This window comes from Cardiocondyla obscurior, linkage group LG23 (genome assembly GCF_019399895.1).
Source record: "Cardiocondyla obscurior isolate alpha-2009 linkage group LG23, Cobs3.1, whole genome shotgun sequence".
Taxonomy (NCBI): domain Eukaryota; kingdom Metazoa; phylum Arthropoda; class Insecta; order Hymenoptera; family Formicidae; genus Cardiocondyla; species Cardiocondyla obscurior.
Genome location: NC_091886.1, coordinates 2064331 through 2089161, shown reverse-complemented (window position 1 = coordinate 2089161; position 24831 = coordinate 2064331). Strand labels below are relative to the sequence as shown.

Here is a 24831-nt window from a genome sequence, read left to right as displayed (position 1 = left end):
GTCCTTTGTCCTCGTTTCGCCCCGCGTCGCTAATCAGAAAACGGATGCGGCTACGCTGACAAAGCGGAGTTTAACCGATGAATCAAAACGTAGTTTGTGTGTCGGTGGCGCGTAATGTATCGAGGCCCGTCGAGTATGTGAAGAAGCCGCCGGCATCGCGCGTAGCGGCTCGAACAAAACTGCATATTGATAACGCACGTACTTCTCCGTCTCTCTCTTTTTCTCCCGGCGACACGTGTCGACGCCGCATAAGCGAGCCTAGTAAATGCATCTGTCATTAGAGCGCAAAATAAGCGCTACCGTCATCGTCGTGCTCGTCAGGAATTGGCCGAGGAGACAACTCGTCTCACCCCCTTTCCCCCCCTCCCCCTCCCACCCTCCAGATTGCCGTTGAACAAGAGAGGGCAATTGCAAATTAATTTCGATTTCTCGCTGATGGGGAAACGACGACGTAATAATCTTTTAATCTCTTTTAAAATCGAATATTAATCAAAGCGTCGTACAAATTCGCATATTTATTTAATGCGCCAGCCTTTGCCGCTGTTTCAAATATAAAAAAAAAAGATCCACGTTCCTTTGAACGTTAATATTTTAATCGTCGGTTTTCAAATGACATTTATCACTTTGCTACGTTATTTGAAAAAGTCATTGAAATATTATCCGGGCGTAGATTATACCCGCTCGCGTATCCATCAATCTTACGGAGGGATTGATAAAAATTCAATTTTGTCAAATCACATTAATTCAACACGCGTTAGCATTACGTGCAACCGGTGTGTTATCTTAAGCGAATTTTCCCTGACGCGAATGCATTCTTGAATACGGTATGAAATATAATTCAAGGAGAGCCCGAATTCGTTGGCAAAAAAACGTGACTGTCCAGCGACAGCCATCGCTACTGTAAGTAGAAAAGCGTGAAACTCAGATCTCGGTATCCGAATTATCGCGCTCGATATGAAGATAATATAATGAAATTTGTTTCGGCAATTTGTTTCGTAACCGCACCCTCGTTAAGACAGTTCGGGCCCGGCTGCACCGTCGGCATAATGAAATTCATTAATCCGGCATTCCGCTGGGAGGCTCGCTCGGGCGCAAGGTCGTATCCGCACACTCGCGAGCATTCATAAATGACAGAAAGCACCTTGTCCCTTTTAATAGTCCTTTTAAACGCCGGCGCCATTCAGTCCCTTTGAAGCTGTCGCGAGAGCTGCGGACAGCTTTATCGCGCCTAATCTTTCTTTGTTCTGCAGTCTTCGCGCGCTGGACCGTCGCGGCTTAGCCGCGAGAACTATAATGGGACCGGCATTTTGTTTAAAGCGCCAATACAAAACGTTTAAAGTTGAGATTTAATCGCGATAGAGTTTAACCAGCTTGGCAGCTGTGCACTCTAGACTAAAAGCTCTGAAGAATTTGTTAGATAATTAAATATACTATTTTATAAGAATAATTATTTGTAATTATCTTTATAAATTTTATGTTACACGTGGGTTTTTTGTTTATAATAAATCTTTGAATTATTTTTCAAGAGCCTGATATTGCTGAGCTTATTTTATATTTTAACTGTATAACGTGACGAGATCTCGTGATTTTTAATTTAAGCATAGCCCTTCAATTTTCACGGGAAAAGTATTTCGTCCGAGAAATTGAAAATTTGAGAACATCGGAAGAAAGTAACAATATTGGGGTTTTTATTTTGCGCGACGGATTAAACTTTTTATTCATATTAATCAAACGGAAAGCGGAAAGATTGCGACTGTCTTGTTGGAGTTAGCGAACCCGACGTTCCAAAGGAATCTAGTTTAAAAAGGGTATCTTAATGTAAATTTTGCGGTACGGTTGAATGTAAACGTTTACTGTAAAACCGGTGCGCGAAACTTCGGAACGGGGCCAACCGTCGTTCTTTCTTCTCGGAGCTGCAACTTTCAGAGCACTTTTTCGCCGCGGTGTTTATGAAACGAGTGTATTGGCTGAAACATCTGCACCGGAACTGTTCAAGTATCGAATGTACTCAAATCCATCTCGCGCAACTCGACTGTTTTTGTCAATGTTCTATCGATTGATTAATTAATTACAAATTGCCTCTATATTTTTCTAACTTTACTATTATTTTTTTTATTTTTTTTTTTTATAAAGAATCTCATTTTTTTTTTGTCGCGTTGTATTCAAATTCGCGCTTGTTTTACTTAAAGCGCGGTGCATATTTAATATGAGACAAAAATGGAAATTAGAAACGTCTGTGTTGAATTTCAAGGATCACCGACCTGTTTCATGTAAAGTTCCGCCAAGTTAAACGACCTCGCAAAATGTTAGACGCGAAGATACAGTCGTCTTATATAATCTGAGCAATTTTCTCTCGGCGGTGCAACAATTGAACGTGATTGTGATCAATAAAAATTTTTACCGATTTTCTTCAAGAACCACCGGATGACCCGAGATTGTACCTTTCAAGTTCCACCAACGAAAAGATTTATCACGAGCGCGTAACATTGATTATAATGAATCTTCAAGTTTCCTCGAGACTCGCCAGCACCTTTGCTACTCTAAAAAAAGCTTCGATCCTCCTCCAATTTCACAGCAGTGACTTATTCGCCAACGGGTTCCAGAGGCACGTTCGTCTCGTTCTTGGCGCGTTTCTTCGAAGCGATTCAAACGCCCGACGTGCGGATCAGCGTTTAAAAAGGCACTTCGCAGAATTATCGGTCCCCGCGTAGATTGCTTTAATTTTTTGGCACCATTCCGGTCGATTCTCGGCGCCGAGAGGACGACTGCCGATCTTTCCCAGTCGTCCTCTCGAAGAAGGGTAGACCGCGAGGAAAGGAAAGGACGGGATTCGTCACTTACCACATATCTTCCTTCGGCAGCGAAGCACGATGATTGCGTTGCGTATCACGTGAGCCGCCGGGCGTATCCGCTCGTCATATCCGCGCGTTCACTCGCACTCGTGTTTGCGCGCGGCCCCGCAAAGATCACCACCGTGAGACTACCCACCGCGCTGACCTCGACGCGACAGAGAACGCTCTTCGCCTTTTTCCCTTCGCCTGCGTTTCCGGGTTTCGGTCGCCGATGGCCTTTCCGATTCCGCTTCCGCGAGGGGTGGCGGAGGAGGGGTTTTTATTTTTTTCCTTTTTCACGCGGGGCGCAACGCACCCTTTAGCCCCTTCGCTTCGACCCTCCGCACGCGTGCGTGTGTACTTCGCTGCCTAACAACACCTCCCTCGTGGTGTTACGTCGCGGTAGCTTGCTACCTCCTGGACGCGGTACGAGGAGCACCCACTGTATTACAAGACCAACACCACCAGCAGCACCAGCACCAGCACCAGCACCACCGCCGCCGCCAATCGCCACCACCACCACCGTCACCAGGAACGACGACCGGTACACTACGACGGAAGACGTGGGGAAAACCGAGCGCGGGCGCACCACCGTCACACGTTCCTCCACCACTCCTTTTTGCCTCTTCTATTCAGCTCTTTCCCACAAGTTCGTCTCTCTCTCTTTTTCTTCTCTCGTCCTCTCTCCTTCCCCCGGTTCTTCTCCTTTCCTCTCTACGAGTTTCTCTCTTCGTTCCTTCTCTCGCGACGCTCTATCTCCATCCCGCTGCCTTCTTCTGCTATCTCGGTCCTCCCGCGGTCTCTCCTGCCTCATATAAACTTATAAATAGATATCTAGGTGCGTTCTATTATATTTATATATACGCGGCTCTCTTTCTCGCGTCGATGAGAGAATGGTAAGGAAAAAGAAAAAAAGATAGAGACAGAGGGAGAGAGAAACTCACAGAGGTAAAGACCGATCTCGCGTGCGTACGTGCGTGCGCGTTACGCGCCTCCTCTACATATACGGCATCCCCAAGAGAAACGCCACGCACCCTTCCCGGTGTACCGGACTCTCGGTTGCGCGATGGGAGATTCCCGGCGCGCCTGGCCGCTTCCTACGCGGAGACGTCGAGGGTGGCGTGAAGAAATGTTTCTCGACGACCACGGAGAGACGAAGGAAACGACGATCGTTGGCTCGGATCAGTTGTTTCCTCGATTTTTTTTTCAATCCCACCTCGTTGACGACGGCGATCGGGATATCTCCTCGGAAGTCTTCCGTACCGCGCGAGCCCTCTGCCCTCCTGCACCCTCGCGCTCGTCTCCCTCCCCCCCCCTCGACCCTCGCCGCCCTTTGCGGCTTCACGGCGAGCAACCCCGATGTCACTGCACCGCTCTCTGTCTCGCTCGAGCACCCGCACGGCCAGTGCTCTCTTCTCCTATATATACGTGCATTCCACCGCGTTGGACTCTCACCCCGTACACGTTTTCCCCTCGGCGCGCGCCGAGAACGGTCCCGAAATTCGGCGCACGGCCGATCCGCCGTCGAGATCGAACGTCCGAACGGGAGCGGAAAAGCGGAGAAACCCCGAGACCCTACGCGGGTGCGACGCACAAGTTGCGGACGGCGACGACGGCACTCCACGCTCTCCGCACTCGGACGATATGCCGCCGGCACGACGCCAGCGACGCCTGGCGTCGCGACGCCCCACCCCCGCTCTCGCCCCGGCACGAGACGCCGCGAGGTGACGCGAACGCGTGCGGCCGCGCCGAGGGTGGCCGGTGGTGAATGCGTTGCCAGCCCCCAGTGCTGGAGAACAGTGGTGAATTTAAAGCGGAATACTCGAGGAGGAAAGCTCGAAAGCTCACCGTTTCCACGTTTTTTTTTTATTTTACACGCTAGGTTCGCCGGGATATCCGGCTTCAAATCGCTCTCATCGATAGTGTCCAACTGTCTTTTCCCGGCCGTTTTATGCCTACCTTTTTAATTCTTCCACCCCCGTCGTCAGTATATCAGTGGTTATTAGCTGTAAAAATCAGACAAGTATAGTAGAGATCTGGATGTATAGTCAGTAGCACCTGACGTTCCTAGCCAGACAAAGTTCAGCATTAAAACACATATTATTCCGTGCAAATTAAACTCGATATTTTTTATTCATCCATCGGCTTAATAAATATTTAAAATTTATACCATTTACTTAATTTATATATATAATTAATTATTAGTCTATAATTTACATCGGAATTAGAAAGAAATATTAACGAAAAAGATATTTATAAATACAAAAGCTGCCGTGTCAATTTTTCTTGGAACGTTTTAATTAGAATAATTAGAAAAGGAAGCTAGGTTACTTCGTAAGATTTTCAGATCGCGTCGAAACGAGGTAAACGGAGGCGAAAAAAAAAAAAATCGGCGATATATGTCGCGAGTCGGCGGACCGCGCGCGTAAGGAAAAACACTTTCTCGGTGAAACGACGACGAACGACGGCGATGGCGGTCGGCGGAAAAATTTATTTTCGACCCATTTCAGTCGACCCACTTTCGCGATCGCGTTGCACGCCGCGTGAGAGGAGACCGCCAAGTTTACTCTTCGAGGCTCGCGGGGCACAGAGGCGGAAGATTTAGCAAAGAACGCCTCGCTCTTTGTCGCGCGCCGTTCCTCCGACGTTGCTCTCGCCCTTCGTAATGAAACGCGATTATCGTACCTTCGAGAGGGCGGCGGAGGAAACGAGAGAACAGCAGAAGTAACATTAATATAAATAAGAACGCGCCGGCGGGAGATTAATTAAAATAGAACGCAGGTACCGCGCCGAGTTCGTAAAAAAATATGAGATTCAAATGAGGTAATCGTTTACGGTACCGTGATTTTCTAGCCCTTAAAGATTCAACCTCATTTAAGGGTGCAAATCTTGTCATTTAGCTACACGGGAATATACTTATTTGCCTGCTGTATACGAGGGATTGGAAATCAAATAAGCTCGCTGCCTTTGTTAACCGAAAGGTTAACGAAACGGTAACCTTTAATTTAACATTTAACGTCGAATTATATTAAAATTTGGGAAGTAATATTTTATTCAAGCGAGCAGAATTTTTGTGAGGTAATAAAACTTATTAGATTATAATTACGTAAGGAAGAGTGCGCGCATTTTGCCTCAGGGAAATTAGCATAAAGCAGCGAGTTGTTGCTCAACGTTATGGTTATTGTTATCGCGTACATTATTCCGCGTGTACGAAGGGATGCGTACTTTTGTAGGGTCTACGATCGATCACGAAATTACGCCGCAAGAAATATTAGTTGATGCACATAGTTGGCTCTCTCTTCGGTTCTGCCTCGCACTCTCTCGGTCTTTATTTTCCAGCATTATGTAAAGTCGCGGAGACAGAAATATTATCCGTAAGAAAAAAAAGAAAAAAGAATATTGTGCAACGGTCACGCAAAACGAAATAAGAACTGCCGCTCATCCAATATCCACCGTGGAAAAAAACCAAGCGAATAAAATATCAGCGAAATTCGGAAACGTCACTTGAGACTCGGTCTTAAGCGTGATTTTTCGCTGAAACAATTTAAGATTTAAAGCGCTTTAAAATAGACTTAAAAAATTTCTAAAAAACTTAACTGATCGAAGACTTTTACAAGTATTCGTATTAAAATATTATTTGACGAAAGAATATATTCTTTTAATTGTAATTATTTAAATTTCAACTTTAAGACGGCACGTATTTAAAGAGCACTTACATTATATCTCTTTTTGCGGAAAGCAACAAATAACATCGCACGCATATTAATTGCAATTAAAAGCAATAAAATGTAAAAATTACGGAGCACCGCCGCGGGCGATGTTGGAGAACGCATTTCCGCGGCGAAACAAATTAATTAAACGCGAGTAATTACCGCAACGTCACTTTCAATGTCTCTCGATGTTTAATTCGTATAAAAATATTGATACTGGCGGTCGCTTGAGCCGCGCTGCGACGTTTCATTTGGATTTAATCAATGATTCGATCAAGAGAACGGTGATGAGTTTGTCGGCGTTTCAACATCAGGCGGAGCAATTATTTCTAGAGTGCCGCTGAGAATTTGCGAGTCGCGCCCGCTTCCTGTCCGGCAGCTAGTGCGGTCTACCCTCGGATGTCTCCCTAAATATATGATCGGTCGACGGATAGCCGAGCTCTTTGGCTGTTAAACGCCACGCGGAGAAACCGACCCTCTTTGCGCGCGTCGTCTATCTACGGCGACGGGTGCACTTGTGCCGCATAATGGAATCATCTAGGTCACACCCGACGAGATGTATGCGTGTCAACACACAGCGGCATTCGCAACGTTTGCCTACACCCGGCCGTCACGCAATAATAGGCGTGCATGCCGGCGATTTAATATTATCCGACGACAGCGAGGCGAGACGTCTCCTCTTCCGCGACGGCGAACAGACTCGCGCGATTCTCATTTCGATCCCGCGGGCTCAGCTGACGCCAAAGGAAAGCGTTTTTAATCGCGTCCCTCGCGATCCTCGCGGGATTGACGTTAAATGGCCGAAGGAAAATTAATTTTACCGCGCCGAGAACCGCCAGAGCGAAATCGAACGAGTGTCGCGGCGCGGAAAAGTCGAAAGGCATCTTCGAAAGTTAGCGTCGCGATATCGGACGAAGCGCCTCGTTTTACTTGAGATCGCGTCGGAAAACTCGGTGCAGATAAACTCGGGGGCGATGAGAGATAAGCTTCCCATTTAGAAAAAAAACTTAAATAGACGCCGTTCCTCCCTCGCGAAATTACTTTCCGCGACGGAACGAAATTAGATAATTATACGGCCTCGTACAAACAACCAGACGTTTTATGCGTCGGCCGACGTTTCTCGGAAAGCGTTCCCGGCGTGACACGCGATCGCCGTTCACGAGATGATGCGTGCAAACGTGGCTCGATCGTCCGCGAGAGAAGTCTGGAAGTCGCGTTAAAAAATTCCCGTCCCGCAGCATCCAGCACGCGGATTTGTTCCCGGTATCTGATGAGCAGTCAATTCCCGCGAACGAGTCCTATCGGCTCCTCGCCGTTCGCGCAATAATAAAGGAAAAGTTGGTCGAACTATATCGACTTTTCGGAAAGCCGTGCGAGCGCGTGTATTTCAGTGGATGACGGTACATTGTTAGTACCCTCTCCGAGTAAACGTTATTTATCACTCTTGGCCCGGTAATAAAAAAAAGCACGGCAATAAAAAGACGGGAGCACCGCGAGAGCGATGTCAAACTTATCGATGACTCCATTGATCGAGTTTCCTCTCGAGCGAAATTCATTGTTCGAAAATATGAAAATGAATTCAAACGTGTCGATTTACCTCCTTAAGAAAGAAAAAGAAAAAAAGCTGTTTTAAAGCTGCACGAGTAATCGGTGCACAAATAATTACCTCGGATATAGACAAAACTTTGTAGTAAATAAATTCAATTAAAAATTTCGCTCCTCAGGTAAAACATCATTAATCTCGTCAACTATTGATAAAGTTACTACTTGTTTTATCCCTAAGATACAAATTTTTAATAAACTTGGCGAGAGTTGTGCCGAAGTTTGAAATGTAAAATTTCAGCTAATACTACTAAGTGCAATCTCTCAATTATTATAGAGACATTTCTCTTGAGAAGAAAAAAAGAAAAGATAGATAGATCACAGTAGAAAAATGAACGTCTTTCAAATAATTTCTTTAAAAAACCAAAAACGGAACAGGTCGAAGAATTTTATGTGGCTACGTTTATGCGATTCATTTATTATGGTTCCTTAATCCGTAGAAAATAATAATGACAATGTACATTTCTATATATCTGTCGCTCAACAAATAAGATAATATGTATAATTACAATGTACGCGCCGCGCGTGACCGCGAGTCTTCTACGAGAGGAAAGAAGTCGACTGCCTCCTTTCTCCGTTCTTTTTTCTATTCCTGTCATTCTTTTCCCTTTTCCTACGCCGACCGATTCTCGAAGAGATTCACAAAATACCGTTCCCCCTCGATTCGCAATGTCGCACACACGAAATTCGCCTATAATAAAGATCGTTTGCTGGGGGGGCAAGGGAAGGGAAGCGGGATGCGACTTATGACTCCTCTTACACACTCCTTACTCTCACGGGCGATTAATCGAAATATACTTAACGTCATTCTTCTAATGGCAGTGAGACAAAACTTCTGCCGATAACAAACGGGGGAGAAAGCGTCGCGTGCGATGGACAAAGAGAGTCCAAAAATGAATAAAAATGGTACCGTTGCTTTAAGAAATAATGTTGCGACGAAAAACTTTTGTTGCGAATAGAAAAAATACTTTTAAAAATTTCCTCCGGTTTTTTTTTTTCTTTAAATATTATTTTTTCTTTTTTTTATTCGGGGATATGTCCATTTCATCTTCTCTTTCATTTTCTTTCCTTAAAAAAACGTTTTGAATCGATCGCGTAACAACTCGTTATACTGCATGCAAATTGTGAATAAAGAAATAAGACCGAATGAAGATCACTTGTATCCTAGATATCCCGAAATGGGTCGCTACGACAACGCAGCGTTGATAAAAGATTATTGCACGGTGAAGCCGCGCTGGCGATTAATCCTTGGATTATATCACGGTTATTAAGTAATTGTTACATATATTCATTTATGAATTCGTATTATATGTTAACCTTTGAGTTTCAAGTAATTTTAAAACGATACAATTAAATACCAGTGTACAATCCTCTTTAATTTTAATACGATCGAAATCATATTTTATAATCGATTATTTTAATAAAAAATTAAAAGTAAAGTGTGAACACATTTTTCTTTTTTTTCTATTCGATATTAATTTTATAGTCAATCATGGGTTAATTATAAATTAACCGAATGCATCATACCTCCTAACGTATATCATAATTAATATCTTTCATCAGCTGCTATCAATAAAATGAAAGTTACACAACTTTATATTTTCCAGTCAAATTCTCTTTCTGTGAGTGAGTTTAAAATGAATTAAACCATTGTTAGTTATTAATGCCACAGTGCAATCAATCCCGTATTGTCCATTAAAAATTATTTATACCTCATTGATTTAATTTTCCTTTTCTTTTTTTTTTCTAAATTTGTTATTTCAATACGTCTATATAACTTATGAATAAAAAAAACAAGACTAACATTTTTTTTTTGAGATTAATGAATATCACGATTGAACAGTTCTTCTTTTGCAAGAAAAAAGAGCTTGATTTAACTAAGCATTGCATTCAAAAGCTTAATCAAATGTTAAGCATTAATTGAAACGATAATTTAGATAGCTAATATTAATTAGCATTAATTTAAATACCACGCACTTTCACTAGTCTCGTATAACTAAGCATACGATGAACAAGTGCTTTGTGTACGTCGCATAATTTTACTTTTATGGAACTCCTTCTATATTTATGCGATATCACATTTCAGATTTTGACAATTTCAATGATTTCTACAAGTGCTTTAGCAACGTGAAAAACTGGGCGCCAGGTTGAAAGTAAAATAATATTGTTTTTTTTTTAACAATTTGCTAGATACCGGACATTAATCAATCTCGTTCAAATAACCGTCTACGAAGACTGGTTCTCTTCACTGAAACTTTCCAAGTAATATTATTCTCCTTCCAACCTGGCAGAAGCAAAACTCGCATTCCGCATATTTTTCGTTATTGAGTTAGAAAAAAATATGTGGTAGAATAGAATTTTATATCGAAAAAAATGTCGAGTAACGCAAGTTTCGCTCCTCCAACCCCCCCACGTATCGTACTTTTTGTCTACAAACACAAGCGATGTAAAACAGATGGGAAATATCTTATACGCGAGAGAGCGTTTCGTCCCCTCATTTGCATTGTGGACATTCTGATTCTAAGCGGCTCGTAATATAACGATAACGTTGCCGCCAATAAAATCCATTTTTCTTTTATATTTTGTTCCTACAGTACCGTGTAATCGATGTGTATTCCGTATACAATGATATATGCAATGCGGTGCCTGCCTGCGACTCGCATCGAAAGACATTGCAACATGCCGAAATACAGAAACTCCTTACAATATATGTATAAGCAATATTTACAAGGTTTTCCACGTGATATTTTTGACCCTTCGTTTGAGAATAGCGATTATAAGTGCTAACTAATATTTAACTAAATTTTCTTTTAATCAGTTAGATTATTATTATTATACATAGTATAAGTGTAGGGATTCTCCTCTTTCGTCCTTTCTCCATTTTTCAGAGTACCGTAGAAAGCAGGCAATAATAAATTTTTTTTACGAAACGACTTCACAAGAGATACAATTGATAAGACTCAATTTTACTACGACTTATCTTGAAATACGAAGTATGAGATTAATACAATCTATTGCATATACGACAGAATTGATTGATAAACGATTAATTGGAAGGGAAAAAAAAATTACGAAAGAGTTAAAAAAAAGAAACTTTAAAAAATCGTACATCTTTTTTATTAAAGCTAGCAAGAATTTCGAAAATTACGCTCAATTTAATTCCAATTGAATCGTTAGAATTATAGATTAGGTATCCCTTTAGTACGCTAGAGCACTTTATTAATCTATGAAACTGTACGATACTTGGGTAAGTATTTACGTATTGTAACTCTCGTTTGTACGCGGTATTTAATTCTACATAAGAGAAATATGTACGTGCGCGACCTATAACTCTTCCCACCTGCGCTTTCTTTCTTACGACATCTCGATAGGCCCTCAGAGATTCGTTGTTATAAGACGTATACCGCTAAAAGATTTAAATAATTTTTTTTTTTTACTCGTTGAATGGACTACAAGAGAGAAATAAAAAATAGAGATGAAAGAGAGAATGTGAAAGATACGAGAAGGAAATATACCGATGCTAGACTCTATCACTAAATTAAATTCAATCGTGAAAAGTATCTTCAAGTTCGATATGAACTTGCTGTCATATGTTGTAGGACGAGGAGACTTAACTTCTGGGATGATCTTTTGTTCTTAAATATGTTTAAAAAGATAGTCTATATATATATCGTAATGAAATCGACATTACACGCGCGTCAAAATGGTGGGGGCGAGAGAGAGAGAGGACAAGTCGAGGGAGCAGAAGGAATTATAGCTGTTAAGAATGCGTTAGATCGATGGTGCGTGTCTCGTTACCGAGGATCAAGCGTAATCTTTTCATGGGCGGCGGGGGCGGATCGAGATTTAGTTCGCGCGACTTTTTATGCCGTCTCTCGTGATCTCTACTCTTGTGCTTCTTCCGACGTTTACGCCTCTCCAACCCTTCAACACGCAGCACTTCGTACTCCGGTTCGTAACTGTCCTCGCTCAGACCGCTGGTACCGGACTCGACGATGTCGTCCAACACGGGCGATCGCTTCATGCGAAGCGTCAACTTCAACCGACCGGTCCTCTCTGGCGTGACGGGGCAAACTCGACAATCGCTCGGATTGCTCGTTCGCCATTGGCACTCGGACGGGATTGTGGTTGATTTTTGCGTGCTGCCATTATTCTCGTAAGCTGTTAACCTGAAAAAGATACTTTTAATTAATACATTTACGTCCACATTTACGTTTTGAATAAATAAAAAAATATATTTACCGTTCTAAGCCGCTTACGTCACAATTCCCTCTTGATTGTACACTATTAGATTCTATGCCATATTCACTCTGCGATACAGTCGGAGGCCATGGTTCCTCTCGAACCAGCACTGGCGGTTCGGTTTTATTGTACTCGTCGTTACATTGCATCTCTTGCACAGGCGACACTGCTATCGAAGAAGAAGACGCATGACGAGATTCGTGTTTGCCGCGTCTTATTATGGACAATAAACCGATATCTTCCAAGTTGCTTTCCTTTTCGCTAAACTCGTAGATGTCACCCTGGATGCCCGAATCGTCGTCAGCCTCGCCTATCTCGGCAGATCTCTGCCGATCCCTCCTCTGACTTTTGGTAGATTTATTTTTGTTCTTCGCCTTACCGTGGTTCTTCAAATCATCCTGAACACTCTCCATCAAAATTCCGAATTTGGACTTGACGCTCGAAAGTCTCTTCTGTAACTTGCGAGATGATTTCGAAGACGCATCTGAGGTGTGATCTTTCCGTCTCGAACTCGATTTCTTTAACGTGGAATCGCGATTGTCCTCTAAATTTGTATGGCCGGTTAAATCGCTATTATAGTTCGTAATCTGTACATTATTAAAGACCGTCGCGTCGTTTCCTTCCGTAACATTTATTCTGGAGTCCATCTCCGTCGCGCATAACGCCGCCATCCGAGATCTAATGCCAGGTTCGACACTCGCGACATACGCATCACTTTTCGTCACGATGCTTTCTTTTTCCTTCTGATTTAAAACCGTACTACTACTATAACATTTTAAAACGTCTTCCGTATTAACTTCTGCCTCTACAACTTCCTCGGAGTTTAATCCACAAAACTCAACACTATCCGGGTGATCCGCCGCCGATGTGTCGACGGTGATCGGGCTCTCGCAATCTTCACTTTGCACTTCTTTCTCTATATCGTACTTCTGCACTATTATTTTTATTACTTTCGCGGAATTTAAATGACAATATTCGTCACCCGACCGAGAGCTTGTTTCGTGCAAGACGTCATTCTCTCGGAAATCAGTCTGCAATTTCTTTTCTTCGATCGGCGGCGGCGGCATCGAATCGTCGTCCTCAAATTCGTAAGAGAACTCCTCGTTCGGCGTTTTACGATCGTCTTGCTCGTCCGTCGAAGAAAGTCGATTGCCGTGGGACTTGGAACGTTTATTAACACAACTCATCTGTTCAGCTGCACCACAAATATCCGCAATTTCCTTATGTCGAATAGGAGACGAACGTGGGTAATCCTTCGAGTGACAGTTCGTATCCTCAAAGATCGATTCCGCGGTATGTAAATGTTGTATATAAGTTTGAGACGTGGAACTTAATCGGATTGAATCACAGGCGTTTGTACTATAATGTCCTTTTTTGTAACTGGAAGAATTATCTACTGTCTCGGGATCAATTTCAGCGGTGAGATTCGGTATTCCTCGTTCGTCCTCTGCTGAATCACCATCACCGTTCGATTCGCCAGTGTCTTCTACCTCCATCAATCGCAGCGGACAGGCGTCTTTGTTTGATTTTTCGATACGCTGCCGTGATTGTTCCACGCAGAAGCCATGATCCATTTCCGATGCGTTTGGCAGATGATGCTTTTGTAAACGTGTAAACAAATTCTCCTTGTGCACTCTATCAGAATCTTCCTTTCGATGGCCGATATCTGCGACCTCTGTGTCTTTCACAGCGGGATTGCTGAGACAGGGCGATGCAGACTTCACGTTGACTTTCCCTTTTTTCGATTCCGTTCTCTTGTGAAGCCTATAAAATTGAGATTAAAAATTATTTAATTTAAAAAGAATTAAGTTACTTTAAAATTAAATTAATATAAATAAAATATTTTATCGCAAAAAAAAAAACCTAATAAGCTACCTAGATGCTCTGAGCGATTGAGTGTTTTTGATAGCATTTCCGTCGCCGGCATTGCCGTCGAATTTGCACATCTGTTTGTTACGCAAACTCCTTGTGACGGAAGTTGCAATCGGACGAGCTTGCAGCATATTCTCGCCGTTGTTGATCGTTGGCTGCTGCTGATTAATATCCGAGAAATGACAACCTTGCGCGATCAATAGCTCGGCATCGTACTTCGTGAGCCCTTTACGCCGCAATTCTTTCATGCTGAGAGACTGTGGCGCGATCGCTGCATTTCCAACCAGAACCGCGTTTCGCTCCGTGAGAGCGGTATCGGCTTGCTGTTTGTTCCTGTTCAATGGCTGCTGCCGATGTTTAGTTCGATTGATTCGATTATCCGTCTCTCTTAAACGATAACCTACAAAAGAAAGATTAAAAAAAAAAAAAAAAATATGTGAGAAAGTTGACGAGCATTCTACAGTTCTGTTAATATCGCGTGTACCATACCAGATGACATCTCCTCGCCCGGCTTCTGGCTCGCGAAAGCGCCGGTCCCTCGCCTTTCGCAAGTCTCGCATTCACAGTAACAATTGCTATCGCCGAAAAAATCTTCCCCGTAAAAGCAAGTGATTTCTTCGCCGACCTCGATATCACGTAGCACCTTCACACACGCAGTGTCTCTTCCCGTCGGTACAAACTGCAAAAATAATATTATTTATAATTTCTCGTCTACATAACAATTGTTACGCATTCGAATTGCATCATTTACCTTGCAATTTGCTCTACAGTCATGGTTTATGTATGCGGCCGGTCCCAACCATAATTGGGCACAATTCTTTCGACAACTAAACATTACAGAGAAGTCATTTTTGCCAGGATGCAACAATGCAGCTTCCTCCTAAAACACAAAACGAAAGATAAAGATATGTTAAATAAAAATAAAAAAAAATGTAAAAGTAAAATAATAATTTTATAAATTATTTTTTAATATACTTCACAAACCTTTTCACTAAGCTCTGCTATGCAACCGACAAGGCAAGAAATTTTATCATGCTTCATCCACTTACGAGTGGCACATATCTTAGCTCCTTTTTGTCCTTCCAAACTATATCTGTAGCATGGCTCTATAGCAAAACCAGAATCTTTATCGAAAACTCGTAAATACCGCTTAATCTGTAATAGAAAATAATTATTACACACACATTGTTATTGCTTATAGATAATGACATAACTTTTTCGTTAGAAATATTTTTATATCAAAGCGACACCACTGTATATTTATAGCTTACGTGATTCTCCAAATTAATTTGCTGCTGTTTGGATTTTGTGTGCGGTAGACGTGCACCCCAATCTCCACCCATTAACTTTTTGTATGCCTTCTCATAATTTTGAGTTTGAATAAATTCGCAAATAATCTTTCGAAGCTCTTCTTTGTTTGCCTTTAACGGTCTATACCTATTGAGCATAATTAAATATCAGCAATTTATTTATATGCATAAACTATAAATTTGTACATCGATATGGTTTAACATGTACCTGATATTCATTTTATGGGTGGTAAATCCTAGGTAGGGATCCAGCACAAGGGACGTAGCCAAGTCGTCATTATCGGACAGCTCTTTGGGTGTCATTCCACATCCTCCACCGCTGTTGGGTTGCATCTTTGCACCCACCGTGCCACCTAACCTTCGCTCCTGCTTTTTTACTGCAGTTGCTGAGGCCTGAATCGACAAGCAGTAGTCCACCACCATTCTGCGACGCTGACTTTCACTGTAAAGAGAATAAAATTGAATGTAGTCGGAGAAAAAAAAGAGGGCGCCTCTGTCAAGTATCCCTTCATTTAATTAGTAGGTTATATTAATAGGTTAACAAATTTTTCCTAAATGAAATTTAGGTTAATGCATACTGAATGTATTCCTGATGCACTTTTAATGTATTGGAGGTTAATGTACCCCAGATTAAACTCTATTCGGACGTTGGGCTCGGTGACGAACGCTGTATCGCTATTGTTCCAGGTGACTTTCCGGAGTGACCGAGGCGAGTGTGTTAAGCTCCATTGTAATCAAATTTGCAAACGGTATGAACGTTCTTCTAGGTTCCACGAGAGATAATGAAACTGAAGCTGAATCCGAACGCCACGCCACGCGGACACGCAGCATTGTCCTGTATCCGACCGACGGACTCCGAGTCTCCGGCGTCACCAGGAGTCTAGCAACGTTTCACAAAGAAATAACGTTAAGCACTGTCTGTTAACATCGCGTCTCGGTTAATTGTAACCTACTCAGCTGTTACTCAGGTGTCAAAAACACCGCTCTGCACGAAAGCGACCCTATCTCCCCTCCCGTCCTCCGCCATCGCCCCCTCCGCCCTTTAAACGCACACGCCCGAATCCCTTCGCGACGTTAATCACATCAACCTTGAGCTTCTCTCGGCGACGAGGTGGCAACGTCACCCCTCGGACCGCTGATTCTGAACCTGACCCTGAATCTGAACCCCCCGCGCGGACGAGCCAAGCCCACGAAAAGGAAAAAAAAAAAAAAGACCCCCGTCGTCCAAGAAAGAGGAGAGACGGTCGCGAGATCAGGATGTTCACAATGACGTTCGGAGTCTTGCCGTCGCGGATGGGATTCTTCTCCGTCTCTCCCTAGAGTTTCCCCGGAGCGATATCGCCTTTGGAGCCACCGGGGGTTGTCCCTCCCTCGCGAGTCAGCGCCACGGACAAGGCTCGCCTGGTCGGGTGCCCTCGTATCGACCGGGACACGGCGGCCTATAGGCGCGCGTCGACATAACGGTCCTCGCCCTGTCGGAGGCGCTTCTCCTCGGCGTCTACCCGACGGAATGCCTCTGGAACGTTAATGGCGAGGAAGGAGGGAGGGGAGGGGGGAACGAAAGAGGAAGCTAGGCCATCCCGACTGTCTTTTTCTCCTAGGAAGTGGTGAGCCCCGTCGTCGGGGACGTGCTACTTACCGCGAGGATGCTCTCCCAAGAACGGACCTCTCGCATCTTGCGGTCGGTCGGGCTCCTAAAGCTAGAGCGGCGCGGCGACGTTCCTTGCGCGTCGCGGCGGAGACGCGCTCACGATGGCTATCATGGCTGGGTGTTATCCGTACGTAGAGACTCGGTAGGATCGCCACGGCACGATACGACAAGGGCACAACGCGACAGCACGACAACGACGGCGACGACGCGGAATCCACAGGCGCACAGTTTTCTCTCTGCCCGCTGCGCCGCGTGTGCGTACGCAACGTCAACGTGCGTCCGCACTCGGTGCTCACTCGGCCGCTACGTGCGCTCTCGCGATTCGACGGCAGCCAGCGACGAGGGCATCGGTGCCGTCGGCGACGCGCTCGACACCGCTTCCGTATCCTCGTGCGAAGAACGAGCAAAGTAGAAAGAGACTGAGAAAGAGAGGCGAAAACATAAAAGCAACGAGAAAAAGTAGAGAGAGAGAGAAAAAAAAAGGAGAGAGACAGAGAGAGAACGTCGGATGTCAGTCACGGCCGCGGAGCAAGTTCATGTTTTGGGATACCGTCGCGACGTCGTGCCTGTCGTCGGAGCCAGGCCACGATGCCTCTACCGACTTTTCTCTTCTTTGCCGCCTCGGCTCGTTCCCCGCGTCGCGACGGCCGCGTCGTCGTCGTTGCGCAAACCCGATCCCCAGTTCCGCATGAAACACGATCGCGGACCTCCTCGGGATATATAAGATATATTCCACCGACGGCCACGAAATTTCCGCGTCGCTTCACAATCTAGGGACTCGGCACCGTTACGTTTCACCTCGGGAGTTTTTTTTTTTTCGTGGTACGTGGATTGCCGAGACTGCGACCAACTGCGTCTCCATGACGACCGTGCCATCAAGCAGAGAGCTCAACTCGGAATCGCGGCTTCCATGCGTACAGATACAGAGACTCGTCCGTGTGAAGCCAGCGCTTCGGCTACCGTCGAATAGAAGAAAAGGCCAGAGCTATACATCGTCTGTCCTACTCTTTCGCGGCGTCTCCGGCACTTATCGCAGATCCGTTTGTCGGTAACATTGCCGAGTTATAAGATGAGAGCAGACATAATATAATCTTGACTCTTTTTTTGCTTTCATCTAGTCTAAGAGATCAATTACTTCAAATTTCTCGAGCACCTACGTAGGTACGTTATAAAATTATCGTTTTTACTTAATTGTAATTAATTAAGTATTATTTCTTCGATCGTTAATGTACTTCTTAATAACATTTGGCATTATGAAACATTCGCCAAGTTTTTATTATACCGAGTGTAAGAAGATACCAATGGTAATCGACCGTCATCGGCAAAATTGTGGTAGTAACGAGATTTGACTGTCATTTTATTTTTTAGTAATACTTAGTAATAATTCAGTGGTTTAATTAAACGAAATATCACACGTCAGTGTATCCAGACTAGTTTATGATTAAATCCGTTATCTGTTACGAGCCGCCACTGCTTTAATTTTCTAACGATAAGTTAACGTTGTATTTAATAAGACAAATATAATACAAATGTATTTTTTATCCAAGATTTTCTGGAGGGTCTGATAATTCCTGGAGTCGAACCTGTGCCGTCCACTCCCATCGTGCGAACAAAACGTGAGCGACGGATCGACGTCGTCGGCGTTATCACAATAGGCTTATTTATACAGAGAAAATTACATACGTATATATCGCCTTGCAGAGACATTCGATCGCCAGTATCGCTCGTGACGCTCGTTGCGTGCGACTGGCTTGTAATTGTATCTGTTTTATCGCTCGAGACGTGAGCACGTGGCGGCGTTAAAGAAATTTTTTCCTCTTGAACGACGACACGATGACGACGAGCAGCTTCATCGAACCAATCGGCCCGGAAACGGCCTACGTGCCAACGGAAAACGGCCGTGGAACTATCAAGGATGGCGTGATTGATTTTGTGGCCGGTTCCCTCGGTAAACATCAGTTCGCCACCTGACTTCCGATATCTTTTCCCGAGTCCACTCGTATCCAAGTAGCAGAGAATTCACTCCAACTCTGATTAACTTAAACGACGATCAATCCAACAGAACTGTCCGCTGGACTTTCTAAATGCATTCCCAACGTTCCTATAGATAGTATACATGTAGCTCAATTTTAATTTCAATTGATACTTTGAGCTATGACGAGAAAAAACTAGTTCAGGCGTAATTAAAAATTATCTGTATTGATGGAGATGGCTTATTTGGTCTTGTAATTATTTTTTTTAACTTTTGAATTATAAAATAAATTCATTTTACATTCTCAAAAAGGTATAAAATTAATTGTATTTTTTTTTATCCCATTTCTGTTTAAAGATTCGCTGAAACAAAAAAAAATTGCATTAGTAAAAAAACAAAGATATTGCCTACAATTATAAAATGTATAATATTTAAAGTAAAAAAAGTATAAGTTTTAACATTGCAAAACTAGAACTTTTAGAAGCTTTATTTTTTTAGACTTAAATAAATAAAATTATCTATTTAAAATTTAAATTAATATTTTCAATATTAATGAATATACGGAATATAAAATAGATGTACAAAATTTTAATTATTATTGACATCTCCGAAATAAATTCTTAAAATTACAATTACTTAGATAAATAAAATATGCGTTTATCTCTGCAGCAGATACGATGAAAAGATAACGGTAGTATCACTTCTGTAAAATTATCTTCCACATAAACACGACTGATAAACTTAACTAAGTTATAATTTTCTAGTCGCTTTAACTGATACGTACTCTAAGATTGAAAACTGCTTTACATTATTAAATAAATTATTTATCTAATATTTTTAAACGACGCATTGAGCGACCATTTGCAAATTATCACAGTTTATCCAAGAAAAATACGAGTTTATAACTATGCTTTAACTAGTTTTCAATTCAATAACGTTATCACGAAATGCTTATTTAATTGACTGATAAACTTCTTAAAAAAAATTAATGCATTAAATGTGAACAAATTGTATACTCACTTATCAGTAAGTATCAATAGAGTACTAGTTTTAACAAAGCTATTTTAAAACACTACATGGAATTCGCTATAATTGTGTTAATTATATCTACACAGGCGGTGTAGCCCTTGTTTATGTGGGTCAGCCGTTGGATACAGTGAAAGTAAAAATGCAGACATTCCCATCCATGTACAAAGGCATGGTAAATTGTTTTCTGCGTACGTTAAGAACGGACGGTATCGCAAGAGGTTTGTACGCCGGAACGATTCCAGCAGTAGTCGCTAACGTAGCCGAAAACTCAGTATTGTTCGCGGCGTACGGCGGATGTCAAAAAGCGATTGCTCATTTATCAGGTAAATTGTGAAATGCGGCAACTAATCTGCAATCGTATGAACCATTTGTTAAAGAGTCTATTACCATATTCTAAAAAATATTCATTCTTTCTTTCGACAGGTGTTCAAAGCGTGAAAGAATTGAGCTCTTTCAGCAACGCCTCGGCTGGCTTCTTCGCCGCTTTTTTTTCCTCGCTGACACTGTGTCCGACAGAGTTGATAAAGTGCAAGCTGCAGGCCATGCGAGAGGTTGAACAGACGAAGACTGTAACTGCCATAAAAGAGTCTATGGTAAATAATTATTGCAAATTATTGCAAACAAACATTATTTTAAATATATTAATTTAAAAAAATACATCATCGTTATTCTTCAGAAATCTCGTATAGGACCGTGGAATTTGACGAAACAAATTCTTAAGGAGCAAGGTGTGAGAGGCCTATTCACAGGTCTTTCGTCGACGATAGCCCGTGAAATGCCCGGCTATTTTTTCTTTTTCGGCGGCTACGAAGCCACGAGGGAATTACTAGCCGCTAAGGGTCAAAGTAGGGATGACATCGGTTGGCAAAAAACGATGGTGGCTGGTGCAGTTGGCGGCACAATGCTCTGGCTAGCGATATTTCCAGCTGATGTCGTTAAGAGTAGAATACAGGTACGTTTTCGGCTGTCTGACAAAATTATACGTATTATAAAGATACAGATATAAAAATATCTATTTCTCAATACTTCTGTTTTGTTCGAAATAGGTGCAAAACTTAAAAACGCCCGCCTGGATAGTTTTCAAAAATATCTCTCGTCAAGAAGGTATCGGTGCACTGTACAACGGATTGATGCCGACTTTAATCAGAACGGTGCCAGCAACCGCGACACTATTTGTTACCGTAGAATATACGAAGAAAGTTATGAACAATTACTTTTAAGCTCGAGTTTAATATTTTCGTTTTCTTACGTGACCTGATATCCCATGAACAACTTATATATCAAAACATTTATTCTAAATTATATTTAAAACTGTGACGCGAATTTAATGTCACTTACGTTTATAAAATAAAAAACGATGTATATATGCCGATAATAATACAACACGATAAATAGTTTATACTACAAGAAATATTTTTCCTTATAAAAATGTACATACAGTTTTTTTGCGACGTGCCTTGCACATTATTATACAGTATTAGATAGTTTTGATGGAATATCTCGAAACAAAAGTTCCTTAATGTAATTACGTTTTTCCTGCGCTGATTTTAATGCATCCCAAGAGACATGTGATATCTGCAAAAACAAAAAAAAACATGTATTGTACTGTTCTATATTATTTATTTAAATAAATTACTTAATACGTTCAATTCTCATAAATTGAACTTACCATGATCGGCGTGTAACCAATTATGGCTAATTGTCTTATTTTTGAAGCTAAAGATCCAGTAGGTGTATTATAACGTCTTATCAATAATCCAGAATGACCAATAACAAGAGCGACCCATCTAAAATTGTTTAAATTTTCTTTGTCCACACGTTTAATATCACTCGATTCAAACTGCGAAAGGAAGTTACTTGATGGTACAAGCCGATTTTGCTCATCTAAACAAAAGACAATATCATGCGTCGCAAAATGCGGCAACGCACGAATAGTCAATACGTCCGATGTAGTGTGGAATAATTCCTGTTAAAGGTAAGAAAAAATTTTATAACAAAATATGTTTATAAAAAAAAAATGTTCTTTTATACTATAATATATACCTGACACGTTACCAATACATTCGTAAGAAGTGTATTCGCTCGAGTCGATTCAAATAGCGAATCGGCAAATTCGTAATATTTCTGAAAATGCAAAATTTATTAATTTTTTTTTTCCTTAAGTGCATACAATATGTAACGCGGAATCATAAGTTTAGATATATCTTGTACTTTTTCTAGGAAACTGCATATAGAAGATTTAAGAAATGGACCATCATATTCAGGTACTTCTATTCGAAGGCCGTAATCCAGCACGCAATATTCACGCGAGAGATATTGATAATTGCTGCGGCATATTTTGTTAACGAATACAGGATCCATAACGCGTTTAATGAGATTTATAGGGTATACATTTTGTGTCGCCAAATACCCCATGATACGTGAAACTGCGTGTGGAAACCTATTATGGAAAAGCCATACATATCTTCGAATAAAAACTTTTTTTTTAATTTCAAATTAATTTTAAATATTACAAAACAAGGACTTAATATTTAAATAAAATAACTTTACAAATCTTGATAATAGTTACCTTTTGATTTCACTTTCCCGAGTAGTGTCCCAAGTTGCACTTAATTCCTTAATTACTTTCTGATAAATGTTGTTGTTCGAATCGATATTAAATATACAAAAGGCATAGAGGAATCTTTCAAAGTCTTTTAACCTTGCAAACTTGATTTCCTTATTTAATCTGAAATTATATCAATTGATGAGTATTTCTTGTTATAAATATTGTTAGTAAAATGTGTAAATGCAATAAAATTTACCTTTTAATTATTTTATCCACGAGTTCTTTTTCATATATGGCACTTCTTCCACATGCTTGTGCAATGTGAGCTAATGTCATCAATGTGTATTTTGGTTCATATGGAGTCAGAACATTTATTAATTGTGAAAATAATTTGCTTTCTGCAAGTGTCATACTAAACCTGTAAAATAATAAAAATGAAATATATGTAAAACCAACAAATGGTGGGTATATTTTACATTTACCTTACTAATTTTACAATGGCTGCAATGCTCACAGTATCCACCACATCTATTTCATTTATAGTCCTTTGAATAATATTTTTCACTAAATCTATACTCTTAATTTTTGTACTAGTTTTAAAGAAACCTAAGGCTGCTATAGCCACTTCATTAATTGACAAATCATCTATGCATTGTTCTAATCGATATTCAAGCTCATACATGTTTATAGGAGGTCTTCGACATATGTTTAAAAAGAATAATACCTGGACTAGTTCTTGAGGATTAAGTTTCTGAGGTTTGTTGCCTATGTTTCTAATAGAATGCCATATAAACTCAGAAGAGTATTGATGAGTTTTAGGTGTCATTTGGTATGTTATATCACAAAGATACAACATCTTTTGCTTAGGCAATTGTGAAAAACGTATTATGCATTCTCTATTAATTCGTGTGCAGAGATCAGTATAGGAAACATGTTTAGAGTAATTTATATTCTTATTGAAGGGTATCAGATGCCGCATTATTGTCATCAGATCATCATTGGTTAGATTCTTTGTGTTCAATTCATTGAAAACTTTTATGTACTTGAACGGGTCAATCCGTTCGTTACCATTGTGGTAAAGATTGTAAGACAGCTTCTTAACAGCAGACGTTGTTTCGGCACTCGTCATTGTACTCCAATCCCGATCAAGGATCTGCAGTGCTTCCTTATTCTGAACATAAGCGTACGTGATGTTTGGCTGCATCACAGTATTCGTGTACTTTAGAGAATTTAGGAAAAGCGTGTGTGCATACGTGTTCTCCGGTATTTTCTTTGGGCCGTCGTAAACGTCGTCCTCGTTGGCGGTACCAGTGGTTGTTATCGCAGGTACCGCAAACTCCTCGATCTTTGGTCCATTGATTTCCGTTGCACTCGTAGTGCTACGATTACGTTTAATTAGCTTGCCAAGCAACCCATGCCGATAATTGTCGCTGTCACAGTTCAATTTTAATAACGTAGAGTATGCACCTCGAAGACGACCTAACCTCCGCACGAGAACGCTCATCGTGAAAGACATGTGACAGAATTCGTTATTCGCCGTGGACTTTTCCTACGAATAATTTGACTACAAAAAGAGATTAATCTTTACAGTCATTAAACGTCAAAATAAAATTCTGTCCCCTTTTCCTTTATTTTTATCTTGCTTTTAATTAACTAGTGGAAAGATTATGTTAATCCAGGAACAAAATTCTGTTCATTCCTATAAAATTCGCTAGAAGGCCGCCACCGTCGCTTTCGACGATCAGTAGTACGAGTCAACGCGACATCGGATACGGTCAGACGGTCGAAGATTTCAGTAATACAACTATACAATAAATTAATTTTTAAATAAAATCAAATAAAGTGAAATAAGATAAAGTACGGCATCTATTTTAAATAACTCACAGCTCTACTTTTCATATTCACCTTATTTTACAATTTAATATTTCGTTAAATTAGGACTACTGCTACGATCCAGAATTATTACACGTCAATTTACGGACGTAATGATCGTATTTGTAACTGATCGAGTAATGCAATAATTAGAGGCTCTATTTTTGCAAAAAAACTCGCAATTTTCACAGC

The 24831-nt window shown here is 41.4% G+C and overlaps 4 protein-coding genes across 12 annotated transcripts in view; 1 reads left to right on the top strand and 3 right to left on the bottom strand.

The window, feature by feature from the left end:
• Ca-alpha1d (Ca[2+]-channel protein alpha[[1]] subunit D) overlaps window positions 1–4135 on the bottom strand; it is a 56411-nt gene extending 52276 nt beyond the window's left edge. For 2 of the 6 annotated variants that reach the window (XM_070671568.1, XM_070671570.1), the window contains exon 1: window positions 2842–4135. The gene's annotated coding sequence lies outside the window, so the exon portion shown is untranslated. The remainder of the gene's footprint in view (window positions 1–2841) is intronic. The other 4 variants (XM_070671565.1, XM_070671569.1, XM_070671566.1 and 1 more) reach the window with 3 other exon arrangements.
• A 4406-nt stretch (window positions 4136–8541) lies between these two features.
• On the bottom strand, window positions 8542–17342 carry Hmt4-20 (Histone methyltransferase 4-20). 4 transcript variants are annotated; one of them, XM_070671603.1, is made up of 10 exons: window positions 16521–16602; window positions 16192–16447; window positions 15776–16009; window positions 15529–15694; window positions 15242–15412; window positions 15009–15137; window positions 14747–14936; window positions 14261–14657; window positions 12386–14149; window positions 8542–12312 (listed from the first exon to the last, which is right to left on the bottom strand). In XM_070671603.1, the coding sequence occupies exons 3-10, from the start codon at window positions 15988–15990 to the stop codon at window positions 11904–11906; spliced, it is 3441 nt and encodes a 1146-aa protein (XP_070527704.1). In that variant the 5' UTR covers window positions 15991–16009; window positions 16192–16447; window positions 16521–16602; the 3' UTR covers window positions 8542–11903. The 4 variants fall into 4 exon arrangements, with proteins under 4 accessions (XP_070527704.1, XP_070527701.1, XP_070527703.1 ...); XM_070671600.1 differs by lacking the exons at window positions 16192–16447; window positions 16521–16602 and adding an exon at window positions 17207–17342; XM_070671602.1 differs by having other exon boundaries at window positions 16146–16594.
• A 480-nt stretch (window positions 17343–17822) lies between these two features.
• LOC139111352 (mitochondrial ornithine transporter 1) lies at window positions 17823–21878 on the top strand. The gene is made up of 6 exons (XM_070671607.1): window positions 17823–18379; window positions 18766–19166; window positions 20306–20542; window positions 20643–20812; window positions 20896–21171; window positions 21266–21878. Exons 2-6 carry the CDS (start codon window positions 19052–19054, stop codon window positions 21437–21439), a joined length of 972 nt encoding a protein of 323 aa, XP_070527708.1. The 5' UTR covers window positions 17823–18379; window positions 18766–19051; the 3' UTR covers window positions 21440–21878.
• On the bottom strand, window positions 21612–24589 carry LOC139111351 (uncharacterized). The gene is made up of 7 exons (XM_070671606.1): window positions 23250–24589; window positions 23024–23185; window positions 22789–22947; window positions 22431–22659; window positions 22263–22343; window positions 21889–22185; window positions 21612–21794 (listed from the first exon to the last, which is right to left on the bottom strand). The coding sequence occupies exons 1-7, from the start codon at window positions 24281–24283 to the stop codon at window positions 21687–21689; spliced, it is 2070 nt and encodes a 689-aa protein (XP_070527707.1). The 5' UTR covers window positions 24284–24589; the 3' UTR covers window positions 21612–21686.
• Between the last annotated feature and the right edge of the window lie 242 nt (window positions 24590–24831).